Genomic DNA, 15894 nt, shown 5'->3' with positions numbered 1-15894 from the left:
GGCCTGGGCTCTAGGCTCGGCCACCTTCCTTCTTGCTGCAGGCCTGACATCCTTCCATTCCCTCCTTCCCCTCACCAGCACCCAGGGAATCCCAATCAGAGCTCAGCAGCTTCCCTTCTAGCCCTGCCCCTCCTGCACCTGTAGCCAGCTGGTCGTGGCCTGGCACCTCTATGCTCCCCTCAAGACTAGCCGCTGACCTCTGGCTCCGCTCCCACCATCCCACCAGGTCCCCAGGAGCACCTACCAGCCGCCCAAGGAGCAGCAGCTGTTGGAGATGGCCAAGAGGTTTAATCGCTGGAAGGCAGAGGCAAGGAGCCTGCCCTGAGACCTGCCTTCCTAGAGCCCTCTGGGGGGTGGTCTGTACAGAGGGTTGGGGAGGGGAAGGTGGAGGGAGAGTGCCCTCGTCCCTTCTGACTGGTGTGGCCACTGGGGCCAGAGCCACATGGGGCTGTTTGCAGGAGCTGCTGCTGCAGGCGAACATTGAAGAGATGCGGTGTGCGGTGCCCCGGTCCCAGGGGAAGCCTCCGATGCAGGTAACCCTCAGCCCTGCACACTCTGGGTCAGTCTTCACGGTGGCACGAGAACATTGCTCCCCATGCCCTATCAGTGAGGAGCACCGTGAACCCCTCCTTTAGCCCTTCCAGCAGTTCACAGAGGGGCAGGCTCCCCACATGGCTGGGAAAGTGCTCCCCACATGGCTGGGAAAGTGCTCCCCAGGGCTGGGAATGGGACGGTGCTCCCGGGGGCTCTGCCCTACTCCTGGCTGGGACGCTGGGACAGTGCTGCTCCCACTCCTCCCCCATCCCAGAGCCAAGCTGAGGGCAGCCTGAGGGTGCAGGTGCAGACACCCCTCCAGACCTCAGTGGGAGCATGTCCTCGGCACTCTCTGGGTGTCCCCAGATTTCCATTCTGAGTACTTACTACTTCTATAAGAATAACAAAACTTCCGGTATGTCTGTCAATAAGGGAAAAGTAAAGGGAGCAGGACAAGGAAGACTTGTTCTTGGTGGCTGCTAGGAGCTGGGCCCTCCCTGCCCTCCTCACCGTGCACCCCGACCCCCATGCCCGCTGGGCCACACAGAGGTGCTGTGGTCCCCATAAGCACCTGGGGCAGGCAGGAGAGTGGGGGTGATAGCTATATTCCCAGGGGGTGCCCTTTGACCCATGGCTCTGCACACTGGGGCTGTGGAGCCCGTCCTGGGAGGCCAGAGAGCAGCGACAGCAGGTGGAGAGCAAACTTGGGGGGCTGCCAGGAAAGGTCGTGGAAGCCAACCCCGGGGAGCAGCTGGGGGGATGGGTCCCGAGGCCTGGGGGCCAAGCTCCCCTGACTGGGAACCGCTGCCCCCAGGCCTGACAGGCCCACTCTTTCCCTGTCCTCATCTGGGAGGTCCAATACCCTAGAGAGGCTGGAGAGGGCACTGGAGGACAGAGGGGATGCCCTGGGGGACACATGCCTGGGCGGGCTGGGAACACATGGTGGGCAGCTGGACTTGGGACAGAGAGGAGAGTGCTGGCCCTCCCGGAGTGCTGGGCCCATCACCTGCCCATGGTGCATTTAAGGGCCCATGGCAGGCACAAATACCAGGTGCTGACTTCTCCAGGCCTCTAAGAAGAAGCTGCAGCTCCAGCTCATGCCCCAAATCATGAAGACCTCAAAGCTGACCTTCTACAAGGTGAGGGGTGCTCCTGATTGGTCCAGGTGGGCACGGGCACTGTTCCCCAGTCCCTGGACACCCACCTCCTGGCCTGTTTTGTGCCCAGGGGCTCGGAGGCAAGGGCAAGTGTAGAGGGCCAGGGGGTGCTTGCTGCCCCAAGTCTCCCCTCACCGTCCTCTCTCCTGCAGCCCAGTGAGGTCCCGGTCAAGCTGAACACGGCTGCCATCCTCCGAGAAGGGTCTCTGTACCAGCAGCAGGTGGAGAAAGAGCTGCAGAGGTGGGGGCGGCCCCTCCTCACCCCCCTGCAGAGGAGGGGGCAGGGCAGGGCTCTTCTGGGAGAAAATGGGGCCCAGCAGCAGTGGTGCTTTGGTGGGGTCCGCAAGCCAGCTGGTGTTGGGGTCACAGCTGTATCCAAGGAAGAGAATCCATCTCAGTGAGGGAGATGGATGGGACAGAAGGGGACTTAGCAGAAAGCTAGCCCAGCCCAAACCTCTCTCATGAGTCACCTCCTTCTCAGACCCCAACCTGATGCCCTCTCCCACCACAGACCACCAGCACAGCAGACCCCCTGTGCTTACCTCATGGGCTGGGCTGTGGGTGGGAGTTTGGGGGGTCACCCAGGTGGATGAGAGGATAGACAAGTGGACAGAGGGATGGCTGACAGACAGACGGGTGGACGGGGGGTGGCCGACAGATGGACAGGTGGATGAGGGGAAGGTCAACAGTCCGGTGAGTAGACAAACAAGTGGCTGAAGTCTGGATGCACAGGACAGGGACAGGTGGACAGCGGGCGGGTCGGTGATGTGGTGGGTGCTGGGTGAAGAGTGCCCCGCACCTGTGAGGGCCACTGTCCCCAGGGGTGCCCGTGGTATCCTGGTGGTAGCCAGCCCACGTCCTGACCTGGCGGGGGGGACCCAAGCCCCACCTCTTTCCCTCTTTCCCCAGGGTGGATCAGCTTGTGGACGGGGCCGGGGACTTCTCTGAGTTCCTCGAGTGGCAGAAGAAGATGCAGGCGAAGGACCGGGAAGAGGAGCTGACTGCGGGCGAGTGCCGGCGGCTGCTGGGGAAGCTGAGCCGCGAGGAGGCCATCCTGGCCCGGCAGCACGTCATGCAGGAGAACAAGCAGAAGGCCAACCAGAAGAAGGAGGAGGTGACTCAGCCTTGCGGGGGCCACGGGGGACCTGGGGCCGGCTGGCGGGCCTGTCTGACTCCCAGAAGCTGGTGGGCTGTCCAGAGCTGGGGTCCTGGCCGCTCCTGGGGTTGCACCTGCAGGCCCACCCTGGGTCATTTTTTCCCAAGCCCCATCATATGTGTGGTTTGTCCCTTCCACCGAGACACCACCAGGCTCTCTGAGTACACTGTCAGGCCAGCTCTGCTGGCCCAGACACCTCCACCCCCACTAGCAGAGTCACTTGGCCCTCACATCCACACTGAAGGAAGACCTGAAGTTCTGGCGGAAACTTCTGGAAAGCCAACACGTGGCACTTTGGCATCTGGGGTCCTCTCTCATAGGAGGGTCTGTGGGCCTCCACGATACCATGTCAGAAGCTGTAGACGTATCGATCTGGGGTCATTCTCCTGCTTGGACAGGCCGCCTCGGTGGGGGCCCCCACCTGTGTTTCCCCGATAGCCTATTCCTTACAGATGGCTTCTGAGTGGCGTGGGCTCCGTGGCCTGACTCAGCCCCCCATCCTCAGACATGTGTCTGACCTGCCGTCACCTGAACGTCTTTTTGATGAACTTGTCTGTGTCTGTTTCTGTTAGATGTCAGGGTTTGCTTCTCTTTGCTTTTTAGTTTCCTTTTTTGCAAATACGAAGTCAAAATGGTATGAACAATAGACTCAGAGAAACGTCCCTTCTTCGGCACCCATTTCCACCTACTCCCTCAGCTTATTTCCCTTAATTTCTGGACAATCTCTTGTGATCCCTTCGAAGTGAATGTGTTCCCTTGCCCACACACACTTCTTCCCTCCTTCTTCCCTTCCACACGGCATCAGTGTGGCCTCCGAGCAAGCTTCTGGGGTCAGAGGAGGGAGACCCTCAAGGTGAACCCGAGGGGATGTCGCTAAGTCAGGAAATAAGGGAACACAGGGCTTTTACTGTGTGGCCATGTCCACATTGTCCGGGCCACGTGGTCTCATCAGAGAGGCCGCATCACCAGCTGCAGGTGGTGTGCGAGGGGCTGGGCCCCCAGGACCAGTACACTGTACTGACGTCAGAGATGTGTCCTGAACCCGTGGCTGCGACATGGCATCTCGACGCAGGGCTGACATGCCTGTCATTTGTGAGGTGTGGGGCTGAGCATGTTTTCGTGTATTAACACCCATTTCTGTGACTTCTGTGAACCAGCTCTTTGTGGGTTTTGTCCATTTTCTCACAGCTTTACTGAGACGTGATTGATGAGTGAGACTCATGTGTTTAAGGTGTGTGATGGGACAGGGGCGCCGGGGGGTGGGGCGGGGGCTCAGTCAGTGAAGCGTCCGACTCTTGATTTCAGCTCAGGTCACTAACTCAGCATGGTGAGATCAAGCCCCATGTCGGGCTCTGTGGCTCAGCGCAGCGTCTGCTTCAGATTTTCTCTCCCTCCCCCCGGACTCTCTTGTCTCTTTTTTTTTAGCTGGGTAATTCTATTTTTAATTTTTTGAGGAAAAATTAAAATACTGTTTTCTGTAATGGCTGCACCCATTTGCACCCCCACCGAAGGGCCCAAGGGTCCCCTTTCCTCCGCATTCTCCCCAGTGCTTGCTGTCTTTTGACTGTGTTATGACAGCCGTCCTGACAGGTGAGCATGTTCACGTTCTCTGCCCATTTTTTAGTCAGGGTATTTGGCTTTTTTTGTTGTTGTTGTTATTGAGTTATATGAGTACCTTGTGTTCTTTTGTCCTTCCTCCCAAGCTTTGGTCTTGTGCTTGGTCCACCCTCTTGTTGCAGGGAAAGCCGGGACACACTGCTTCTTCTCCTCCCTCCCAGCTGTGTCTGTACTATCCCCGAGATGCGGTTCAGCTGGGGGCCTGGGGACCCTGCTGGGCAGGCCTCCTCGCCCATAGTTCTCTCAGTCTTTGTCCATAGTTTACTCACATGATGTAAGACCCCTCACAGATTTCAGTAGCCTGCCTCTTTTCGTCTCCTATTTCCACACAAGCATTTTCCCCACTTATTACCAAGTTTTTGAAAGCACTTTTAAAAATACACTTTTTATTTTGGAAAAGTTTTAAGAGTTACAGAAAAGTTGCCAAGATAGTGCAGGGTGTTCCCGTGTCCTCCCACCCAGCTGTCCTGCTAGTGACATCTTCCAACACCACACCAGGTCTCCAGGGTTGCCACAACAAAGCCCCACGGTGTGGAGGGTTCAGATTACAGTTCCAGAGGCCCCAGGCCCAAGGTCAAGCAAGGTGACAGTGGGGCCACGCTCTCTGCTAAGCTCCTCGGGGAGGGTCCTTCCTTGAATCCTTGCATCCTCACCTACTTGGACATAAGATCACATTCTGAGGTTCCAGGTAGATGTGAACTGTGGGGGGACACTGGCCTAATGCACCATGGGATATTTGTCACAGCTAAGTAACCAACACTGGTACATGACTCTTCACTAAACTCCACACTTCCTTAAGATTTCAGCTCATTTCCCCCCTCACAAATGCCCTTTACTTATCCCAGGACCCCACATTACATCTAAAGGTCATGTCTCAGACTCTTCTTGGCTGTGACGGTTTCTTGTTTTTGATGACCTTGACAGTTTGGAGGAGAGCTGGTCCGATATTCTGTGGACTGCCCCTTGATGGGAATATGTCTGATGTTCTTCTCATGGTGAGACTGGGGCGGTGGGTTTTGGAAGCAAGACTGCAGGGGCAAAGTGCTCTTCTTATCACATGCTCTCAAGGGCATCTGCTTTCATCGGACTCATCACTGGGATGTTGACCTTGGTCCCCTAGTCAAGGTCGTGCCTGCCAGTTCTCTCTGCTGCCATTATCTCCCCCACCATTCGATACTCCACAGAAGGGGGTCTGTAAGCAAAGCCCATACTCAGAAAGCGATGCCTACAGAGAATTCCTCTGCACGGAGGACTCCTCTCCTCTCCCTCACTTACTTATTCATTTGATTACTTCTTTCGGTGGGGACTCATGCACAGTTGTTTTACACTTTGTGTTATCACCCAATGGGATAGTATTTGCTGCAAGCTTTGGCTTTTGGAAGCTCTTCCAGGTGGGCTCCTGTATCCCTCTGCCTGCCCTCTGTCCTTCTGCTGTATGAGCACTTCTAACTCTATGGTCTAAATCGAAAAGGTTGGTGAAGAGCCATTTTTTATGCATGCCAGCAAACTGTTTTACAGAAGGATTGCTTCATGCCCCATCTCTAAGCCTGAAGTCCAAGCTGCCTGCAGGCTGACTCCATCTTACTGTGCGGCTAAAGATGAGCTAGCTCCCCATTGCACAGGCAGCTGGAGCTGGGAGTTGGTTCGCTCCATGGCAGCCCTGGGCCAGTGATGGGAGGTGTAAACCCCATGCTGTGCCTTGCAGTGTCTTAAGGACTAAAAACAGTGTTCTGAATTATTCACCATAGCACCAAGCCAGAAGCAATCTGAATGTCCATCCACAGTAGAATGGATGAAAGCTTTGTGATATAGTCCCCAAAACATACAGCTGCAAAAATAAGCTAGCTACAGTCCAGGAGACCACAGTGCAAGGCAAATGAATACAGAATGGAGCCAAAAAGGCGAGAAGTCCCTGGACACACAGGAGGGTGCCAGTCATGTGCATCCAAGTGGCAAAACCACCCCCTGTCCCGTTGTTTAAGACTCTGCCCTAATGAGGCACTGTGAGAAAGAGGAGAGTGGGATGACCAACAGGACATGCCTGGGGCCTCATAAGACAGGAGCCTGAGGCTGCCCGGAGGGCTGGCAAGTCCTGTGTTCCCCAGGGCTTCCAACCAATGAGAACCCACCTCTCTCACCTGGCATCCAGGGGTGGGTGGGCTTTGGGGCAAACCCAGTGGCTCTGACTTGGTTTCCCCAGAACCACAGTGGAGGAAGGGAGGAGATGAGGTAGAAACTCCCCTGACCTCCAGGGGACTCCCAGGAGCTGAGGAGCTTAGATTCAGGTTCCAAGGTGACTGGGGGTCAGGGGCTGGTTCTGTTCCCCAGGCCTCATGCTGTTTCTGGGGCAGGGACAGAGCAGGAGACACAGGCCTGCTCCAGGGGGCACCTCTGGCGCTGACCGTGCTGGGTTGGTTGTCCGAGCAGACGGCAGAGCTGCTGCAGCAGTGCGCTGAGAGGCGCCTCCAGGAGGAAAAGTCCATGAAGGAGCTGGTGGAGCAGGTGACAGAGGCGCAGAAGAACATCAAGCTGGTGCAGATGAAGCTCCTGAAGGACCGGAGGCAGACAGGTATGGCAGGGGGTGAGGTACCACAAGGCTGTGCCCAGCTCTGCAACCCCCAGCCGGCTTCCAGCCCCAGGGGAGACACCGTGGTTGGTGAGAGCCTCGCTGCCCTCCAGGGAAGGCTGGGGTGGGGCAACCCCCCTCTGACCCCCTTGGCACCCTGCTTGGCCCCAAAGTTCAGGAGGTGATGGAGGAGAGCCGGGAGCTGCTGCAGCGCAGTGCAGAGACAGCCAAGGAGGAACAGAAGCGGCGCTGTGAGCTCATCTCCCAACTTCGAGCCCTGGAGACCCAGCCTATGCGCAAGGGAAAGCTTGTGGACCTGACCCAGGTGAGGACAGGGCAGGTCTTAGCAGAGCCTCCCCATGTCCTGCTGGGCCTGGCATGGCCATGGGAGGGCGTGTCCACAAGTCCCACCAAGACCAATGGGGGTCTGGCCGTGAGCTGTAGTGCACCTGGCACTGAATGCTATGGTTGCCCTGCCTAGGGCGGGCCCAAGGGTTCATGGTCCTGTGAGCGAGACCTCTGCAACCTCTGGCAACCAGAGGCCAGAGGCCCTGGGAGTGGGCAAGTTAGGCTTCACAAGACGAGCTTCCTGTTGAAGGAGGTCCCAGGACTCCCTGGCCCAGGTGGAAAGCGCAATGTAGGGGAGTGCAGGTGCACAAAGGCTGGAGGCGGGGAGGCTGAGAAGAGAGCACTGGGGCCCAGAAGCCTGTGTGAGAGGCACTGGAAGAGGCCAGGCTGGCATCTGGTGATGGGGGAGCAGACCCGGAAGGGCCACGGCTGCTGGTTTGTGAACCTGGCTTGATCCCGGGGCACATGGGAAATCCAGAGGGCACTCTGCTCAGGCCCCCAGGATCTGGCTTGTGGAGACAGCAGTGAGCTTGGGGAGAGGCAGTGAGCTCCGTTTGGGCCCTCCAACAACAGTGGGGCCTTCAGGGCACTCAGCTGAGCTGTGCAGTCACAAGAGGGGGCCCAGGCTGGAGAGGCTGAGTGGCAGACATGTTACACAGCTGCTACTGGGCAGAGGGAAGAGGTCTCCTAGGCACAGGGGCCAGACTGATGGAACATGGGGGAGGGGCCCCAGCGCCAGGGCAGGGGACTGGTCAGGGCACAGGAGATGGCTGTGCAGTCTGGGCATGGGCCTGGAACCCCGTTTCGGTTCTCCCCTTCACCCCGCAGATCCCTGGGTATGGCCTGGAAGGGGAGATGTCTGTGGTGGAGCTTCGAGAGCGGCTGGCCCTGCTCAAGGAGAGCCAGCGGCGAGAGGAGGAAGAGAAGCGAGACCAGATCATCCAGGGCAAGCGCGCGAGAAGCCAGGAACTGCAGAATAGGATGGAGCAGATCTCGCTGTGCCGAGCAGCCATGGGCAGGTCTGCAGCCCTGAGGTAGGTACTGCTGGTCCTCGGGGCCAGCAACTCCGGCAGGAACAAGGTGTGCCTGCCTCTGCCTCCCCTGCCACCCCTCTCCCCTGCAGGCTCTCCCTGCACAATAGAGCACCCTCCTGCAGTTTCCTTCCAGTAGCTTCTTCCACTCCTATTTTATTAGATCATTTCCAGACGTACAAAAATGGTGACAAAATCATGCAGTGAGGGCTTGGATGCAAAATGATCGCATGCAGGCCACGAGTAGGGCCTTTACGTGTATTCCATCTAGCTAGCTACTTACCTGTTCCTGAAGAACCATCTAGAAGTAGTTGCAGGCATCAGATACTCTTCACTCCTGAACACTTCAGAGGCCATCTTCTGAAGGAAAGACGTGGTCCTATATAACACAGGCACAATGATACAACTAGAAAATTCAACGAAAATTCTCATCATCTAAATATCCTCTCTGTGTTCATGTTTCTCTAGCGTCTCAAGACTGTTGGCTATAGGTTTTAAAAGATTGTTTGTTATTGTTTTTTTCCTTTTTAAACCAAAACCTGGGTGAGATTCACACACAGCATTTGATTGTCAAGCATCTCGACTTGACTTCTGTCTTTTTTTTTTTTATTTTTTTTTGAAAGATTTTACTTACTTATTTGACAGAGAGAGAGAGATCACAAGCAGGCAGAGAGGCAGGCAGAGAGAGAGAGGGAAGCAGGCTCCCCGAAAAGCAGAGAGCCCGATGCAGGGCTCAATCCCAGGACCGTGTGGTCATGACCTGAGCTGAAGGCAGAGGCTTAACCCACTGAGCCACCCTGGTACCCCATACTTCTCTCTTTCAATGGAGAGCACGTGCACACGCATCCCTTTTGTTTTGGGAACACCACGGTGGCTTTTCCAGCTCCACGAGTCTGTCCTGTGGCAGGGTGGTCAGGCACAGGTTGGTGTCACCCCCCCCCCCCAGGGTCCGGTGGCACTTAGCCCTGTCACAGCATAGCCTGGTTCAGGCCCTGGCACCCAGGGCTCCAGAGACGGTGTGTAACTGGGGCGGGGTGGGCAGAAGGGAGGACAGTCACAAAATCCATCACTATTGATCCTGAGCGACTGCTGCTCTGGTTACAATTTGAGGAGGCCCCATGTGGGACAGGGCTGGCTGGCCACTCAGCAGGTCCCCAAGGTGGCAGGCACCTGGGAGACCTCACCACTTCCAGACTCAGCCTGATGGAACCCATGTGCAGCCTGGTCGGTGTCAGGGAGACTGCAAGGATCCAAACCTGCTAAGGAAGCTCCTGAAGCCTTCTGCGAGCAGGCAGACCTCAGGGCATTGATTCACCCGCACCTTTTTCGTGGGCAGTCTGACTGGCGGGACCAGGATGTGCACTTAACCCAAAGCCATCGGGGAGCAGTCTGTAGAATGTGACTTCATTTTGGAAGGAAAAATAGCCTAGTATGGTAGAGATTTGCAAAGCCCTGTTAGCAGGGATTGCCTCTAGGTGAGAGAGTGGCAAGGAGAGCGCAAGGTGAAAGAGGGTTTTCACTTCTTTGCTCCAAATACCTCCGTAGCTAATAGACAAAGTTACATTCTTAAAACGTTAAGTGCAAAGAGCAAAAAGGTAATAGTGCTGGGCACCGTTAGCGGTCCTTGGACGGCACCCCAGCGGTCCTTGGAGAGACTCTCCCCCCTGCAGCTGAAACACTCCCATTAATCTCCGTTTGGGGACCCTGATCAGCCCGCTCTGTCGCCCGCTCAGGTGGGAGGAGAAGAAAGCCCGCTCTGCGGCCCCGGGGGTGTCCTCCCAGGATGAGCGCGTGCTGGAGCTGCAGCGCAAGGTCGAGGAGAAGGTGGCAGAGCGCCGCCGCAAGCAGGCAACCCTGAAGTCGGTGCCGGCGCCGGCGTCGCGCCCTGCGCGCACTAAGGCATGGGTGAGCTCTGGGAGCGCGCGGGGCGGCTGGGCGCACAGTGACGGTGGGGAGGTCATGGACCCGGCGCAGGGGCAGTGGGGGCGACCCCGGCCCGCGCCGACCTCTCCCGGGGCGCGTCCACAGGCGCACCAGGAGCAACAGCACTGGCGGGATCTGCAGCAAAGCCGCGAGCGCCGGCTGCGAACGCTGCAGCTGAGCACCTCGGCTGCCGGGCACGGGCGCCGCCAGGAGGCCGCCTGAGCCGGGCCGGCGACCCCAGACCCCGCGCAGCCCGCCCAGCCCGCGCAGCAGAGCGTGCGGAAAGCGCAGTGCACCTCCTCTTCCCCGTCCGCGCGCCCAGCTGCACGCCCCCGGCCCCCCAGTGTCCCCCCGCTCCCCGGCCAGAACAGGGCTGCCGGACAAGATACAAGGCGCCCAGTTACTGCGTGGGACAAACACACTAAACAAAAGTATCCTTTTTTATCTGCAATTCGAAATTATCTGGGTGTCCTGTACTTTATATGCTAAATGTGACCACCCTGACCTAGATCCTCGCCCTTCCCTGGGGCGCAGCGCAAAGCATTAGCCACGTCCCTCTTCAGAGCTCCCAGAGCCACCGCTGCACGTGAAAACTTGGGAGTCCCCACTCTCTGCCCAGAGTCTGGTGGCAAGGTTTACCCCGTGTGGTTGCGCACGTGAGTTTGATTGAAGTGGCCGGGTGCTTGAGCCACTGGAAAAGGCCTATCTCAGGACTTACCTCCAGCAAACCTCACTGCAGCCGTGGTGGGGAGGGGGTCAAGGGGGATGCAGGAACGGTCCTCTATCCCCATTCTGCTGATGAGGCCAGTAGTCCTCAAAGAGGTAAAGTAACCAGCCCCAAAAGCCTTGACCCAAAGCTAAGTCTGCTTGACTTTAGAGCCCCACCCAGCCTTCTTCAGCAATACCAAAGGAGCATGACTGGAGCCAGTGGGCATGAGCCCAGACCGGGACACATTCATAATTTTGGTTCCTCTGGATTTGGTTCCTCTCCAGCATGAGGCTGGAGAGGTCATGACCTTGAGGATAGGCTGGCTGAGCAAAAGCCTGCTGTGGAAATGCAGAATCATGAATAAAATACAAGGTGCTGCAGCTCCAGGAAGGACAGTCTGGGCACGGCCCCAGGGAGAAGGGCTGGAAACAGCGGGGTAGTTAGATGTCCAGGAGAGATATGCCCCCAAACTTGACATCCTCCTTGGCTCTGTTGGGGAGATGACACCTCAAAGGGGGAGGCTGGACCCCAGGGCACATTCTGACCAGGAAGATGGGCATCTTAGAGTAAAACAACAGACTGAACACCAGCGTTCTTCCCCAATATTTTGAGCAGTGCCAGAAACACAGGACTTTCCCAGGTTGATAGAGAAATTTCCCACCTCTCTGTCGAAAGAGCTGGGGGCTGGAATTTTATTTTTTTCATTTAACTGATTTCATTATTCATTTAAGGAAACAAATGTGACATTTCTTACAAGTGTTATGTGAGATGGAAATCCATTCCACTTGATTTCAAGGAAATACACAGACGATGGCCTGTCCAGATTCCCTCGGGAGCTCTTCGAGTTTCAAAGGATGCATATTAACTCCGGTAGCTGGCAGTACAAAGGTGGGGTGGGCTTCAAAACATGCTGACGCAGGAGCTTGGTCTCCAAGCCAGTAGCAGTTCCAGCCTCACATCGAGGAAGAAGAGTCATCTCTCCCTGGTGGCTCTCTTAGGAGGGCTCTCTGTCCTCAAGGCATTGTGTGAACATCTGCTCCAGTCTCACTGGCCTGAAATGAACAAGCCCTGTGGAGCCAGTTCCTGCAGTGGGAGAGGTCTGTATGGGTGCCCAAAGCAAGCACTGTGGCAGGAGGAGGGGAGCCTAACCCTTCACCTCTCAGGCCGGCTTCTGGAGCATGGCGGGGAGGTGCTAGCCCCACTGATTTGTGGTGCTGTAGGCAATGATGCTGGTTGGCAGTGCACACTGACGTCCACAACTGCCCTCGTGGACTGGGCAGCTCCTCAGAGCTTGTACTATACCAGCCTGAGGGGGAACAGGCCTTATGTTCTAGATTGACAGCAAAATGTCTCCAGTATCCTGGTCCCCTGCCCTGTCACCTCTCATTAAGAGGTAGTCTGTTTCCCTCAGTCCTTGAATCTGGACTGGCTTGTGTGGGCCAGGAGGGTGCAGAAGTGGCTGTGTGCCAGTATTGAGGCTGGGTCTCATGTGGCCTTGGGAGTTCCCTCTTGCTCTGTTGGAACAAGCCCCAGGGTGAGCATGTCCAGGGTGGCCTGCTGGGAGGAGACACTATACGAGATCAGCCAGTTGTCCCAGCAGAAGCCATCCTCATCCATACTACAAACCAGCAGAACCAAACCCAACATGTGAGGCCAGTCGGAAACAGAACCTCCCCGTGCCCCACTAACTTGTAGATTCATTAACAATAAATGCGTCTTTGTTCAAAGCACTGAGCTTTGAGGTTTGTTCAGAAGTGGCTAACTGGGGGCGCCTGGGTGGCTCAGTGGGTTGAAGCCTCTGCCTTCAGCTCGGGTCATGATCCCAGGGTCCTGGGATCGAGCCCCGCATCGGGCTCTCTGCTCCGTGGAGACCCTGCTTCCTCCTGTCTCTCTGCCTGTCTCTCTGCCTACTTGTCATCTCTGCCTATCAAATAAATAAATAAAATCTTTAAAAAAAAAAAAAAAAAAGAAGTGGCTAACTGGCCTTCACTTACCAAGGCTTCCCCCTACTGCAAGAAGCTTTTTTAAGAAGGTTTTATTTATTTTGGGGGAGGGGAGGCGTGCCTGGAGCCAGACCTGGGGATTGATCCCATGACACTGAGATCATAACCTGAGCCAAGAGTCAGGCACTTAACCGACTGAGCCACCCAGGTGCCCCCTTCACAAACCCTTTGAGAGAGTCCAACTGCCCCTGGAAAGTGGGCCAGCCAAGAGAAGCCAGGTGCAGCTGAGGCGAAGAAAGCTCTCTCTAGACCACCCAGGAATCTGACATTCTGCTTCAGTGCATTTTCTGTGTAAATGCAACCAGAAAACTCTCACTAACAGTACCTGAAACTCACTTGAATAGAGGTTCTCTGCAAATAGTTAAAAAGCAGACTCTCCGACCTCATCCACAGAGTCAGGTTCTGGTGTGATGCCCAGGAATCTACATCAGCTATGTGCCACTTGGAAGCAAAAAGGTTCGTCTTTTCTCTGAGCTGGAAACATTTAGGGCCAAAGGCATCATCTGTGAGGGAGCCAGGAATGTTCACATCCTAAGTTCAGTGTCAAATGAAGTTCAGAAATAACTTAAAGGTCACAACCCTGAGATCATGACCTGAGCTGCAATCAAAGGATTGGACACTCAAGTGACTGAGCCACCCAGGCGCCCCTCAACATCACATGTTTAGTGTGATTAAAGTTACAAATAGAGGGGCACCTGGGGTGGCTCGGTCTGTTAAGTGGGTGCTTTCAGCTCATGTTATGATCCCAGGGTCCTGTGATGGAGTCCTGAATCAAGCTTCCTGCTCAGTGTGGAGCCTGCTTCTCCCTCTGCCCATGCCCCTGTTAATGCTTGTGCGCAGGCTCTCTCTCTGAAATAAATAGAACTTAAAAAAAAATAATAAAGTTACAAATAGAAAACCCTAGCTTTTCTTTAGGTTGTGAAATTCAAGTTATTAATCTCTTTTAAATCTTTAATTATCATCACAAGCTGAAATCCCCTTTAACATTTTTTTTGAGATTTATTTTAGAGATAGAAGGAGGGAGGGAGGGAGGAAGTGTACAAGCATGGTGGGGGGGCCCATGGGGCACAGAGGGGTAGAATCTCAAGTAGACTCCCTGCTGGGTACAGAGCCAGACACAGGGCTCCATCCCAATACCAGTCAGATCATGACCTGAGCTGAAACCAAGAGCTGGACGATTAACCCACTGTGCCACCCAAGGGCCTCCCCTTTCTCATTTTAAACTGCATTTACACATGTAGAGTCTAAACCTATTTTTCAGCCTTTCTGAGGATGTCTGGAGAGCAGCCATGACAGCGGTGGCCTGGATCTGGGTTCCTTCAGAACAGGAGGGACAGGCTAGGCTTTCTATTGCCAAATCCATGTCCAAGTGCAGTTCTGGCCACTCAACTCCAGGCACCCACCGCCCGCTTTTCTGCTGAGGTTCTGCCCGGCATGCACCTGTGATGTTCTGTGTGGCGTCCTCCCTCTCCCCACCGACCCCTCTGAAGCAGGCACTGGACTGTTACTCTCCCCATATGCCTGGTGAGGGGACTGGGGAAGACCTGCTCAGACGCAAGAGCTGGGTGGGATTCACACTCAGGTAGGCGGGGTCCAGAGCCCGCAGTTAGGCCCGAGGCCCCAGAGCGCGCCGCCCTCTGCCCGCATCGTGGCCTTTCCCAGGACTAATCCTGGCCGCAGTCTCCCCCCGGGACTCAAACAGGGGTCTGTGCTTCCCCCGCCCCCCCGCCCGGGGTTCCCTTCTTCACATCCACTGCCCTCGGGATAACCCAGACTCAACCCGAGATTAGGTCCCTCCACAGGGTTCTCGCGTCCCCCCACAGCCGCCACTCCCCGGCTCTGCTCCTCGCACAGCGGGAGGCCTGCGGGCTCCCGGACAGGCCGGCCTATCTCTGCGCACTCCGGCTCCCTCTCTAGAGACAGCCCTCTTCCCTTCCGGCCCTTTCGGGTCGCAGCTCCGAGGTCGCTTCCTCCAGGGAGCCCTCCCAGAGGCTCCGCCTAAGTGCCTCCTCCGGGCCCTCCCAGACGGGCGAGGCTGTGCGTCCCTCTGGTCTTCGCCGCCAGCCTGGGAGACGGTCGGGGATCGCCAGCACCAGAAGCCGGGCCCGGAGCCTGGCACGCCGAGTCGCGGGCGCCCCGGAGTTGGTGCAGATTCGGGCCCGGGTTCTGGCCGACAGCAGAGACTCCGGAAGCACAGCTCACCAAGGCCAAGCCTAACAGGAGAGGAACTTCGGTCGCTGACCCGAGATAACATACGGCTTCGCGCGGTCGCCTCAGAACGTCAGGAGCCCACCGCCGCAGTCGCCCAGTAAACTACAACTCCCGAGAGGCCTTGCGCGCCGAGGGGGGGCGTGCAGGCCGCGAGTCTCGCGGGAAAGCGGGAGCTCGAGCTTGAGGGTGTGGGCGGGGCCGGAAAGAAGCGCATTTCAAAGCGGTAATAGATGGTTTTTTTAGCCAATAGGATTGAAAACATACCTCCTGGACCGGTAAACCGCGGGAGTCGAGACGACGACGGCCAATGGGAGTGCGCGGGGGTGGAGCCCAGGCCTCAGGAGCGGAAGTGGGTCGCTGTGGAGGCGGCGGCGTCTTGCTCGAGGATTTCTCCTCGGTGGCTTCCGGGGGTGCTTCCTCGCCAGAGTGTGTCGGCGACGACTCCTGCCACGCCGAACTCGCTCCCGGTAAGTCAGGCTTCGCGGAGAGCAAGCGGCCAGCCAGGGCCTAGCGGATGCGGGGTTCGGGCGGCTTCGCGGCCTGTGGAGGCCCGCGGCGCGGCGGCCCGCCGTAGCGTGGCCAAGCCAGCTCGGGCCGGACGCCCGGCCGGCCTCCATCGGGACCGCGGCCCCGCTCGCC

The 15894-nt window shown here is 56.8% G+C and overlaps 2 protein-coding genes and 1 long non-coding RNA gene across 6 annotated transcripts in view; 2 read left to right on the top strand and 1 right to left on the bottom strand.

The window, feature by feature from the left end:
• CFAP99 (cilia and flagella associated protein 99) overlaps window positions 1-11903 on the top strand; it is a 35418-nt gene extending 23515 nt beyond the window's left edge. For 3 of the 4 annotated variants that reach the window (XM_059166829.1, XM_059166819.1, XM_059166806.1), the window contains 10 exons: window positions 227-307; window positions 459-533; window positions 1602-1673; window positions 1844-1932; window positions 2601-2805; window positions 6892-7033; window positions 7204-7355; window positions 8207-8412; window positions 10143-10314; window positions 10438-10783. In XM_059166829.1, coding sequence (XP_059022812.1) covers window positions 227-307; window positions 459-533; window positions 1602-1673; window positions 1844-1932; window positions 2601-2805; window positions 6892-7033; window positions 7204-7355; window positions 8207-8412; window positions 10143-10314; window positions 10438-10554 — 1311 coding nt within the window. In that variant the 3' untranslated portion in view covers window positions 10555-10783. Of the gene's footprint in view, window positions 1-226; window positions 308-458; window positions 534-1601; window positions 1674-1843; window positions 1933-2600; window positions 2806-6891; window positions 7034-7203; window positions 7356-8206; window positions 8413-10142; window positions 10315-10437; window positions 10784-11772 lie in introns of those variants that run through there. The other variant, XR_009351845.1, reaches the window with a different exon arrangement.
• LOC131827012 (uncharacterized) lies at window positions 6882-11884 on the bottom strand. The gene is made up of 3 exons (XR_009351851.1): window positions 11796-11884; window positions 8693-8788; window positions 6882-7011 (listed from the first exon to the last, which is right to left on the bottom strand). It is a non-coding gene; the product is annotated as an uncharacterized LOC131827012 (long non-coding RNA).
• A 3640-nt stretch (window positions 11904-15543) lies between the features above and the next one.
• The window catches only part of RNF4 (ring finger protein 4), a 37836-nt gene continuing 37485 nt past the window's right edge, over window positions 15544-15894 (top strand). The window contains exon 1 of the mRNA XM_059166840.1: window positions 15544-15722. The gene's annotated coding sequence lies outside the window, so the exon portion shown is untranslated. The remainder of the gene's footprint in view (window positions 15723-15894) is intronic.

This window comes from Mustela lutreola, chromosome 1, assembly GCF_030435805.1.
Source record: "Mustela lutreola isolate mMusLut2 chromosome 1, mMusLut2.pri, whole genome shotgun sequence".
NCBI lineage: Eukaryota > Metazoa > Chordata > Mammalia > Carnivora > Mustelidae > Mustela > Mustela lutreola.
This window is presented reverse-complemented; position numbering and strand designations above follow the sequence as displayed.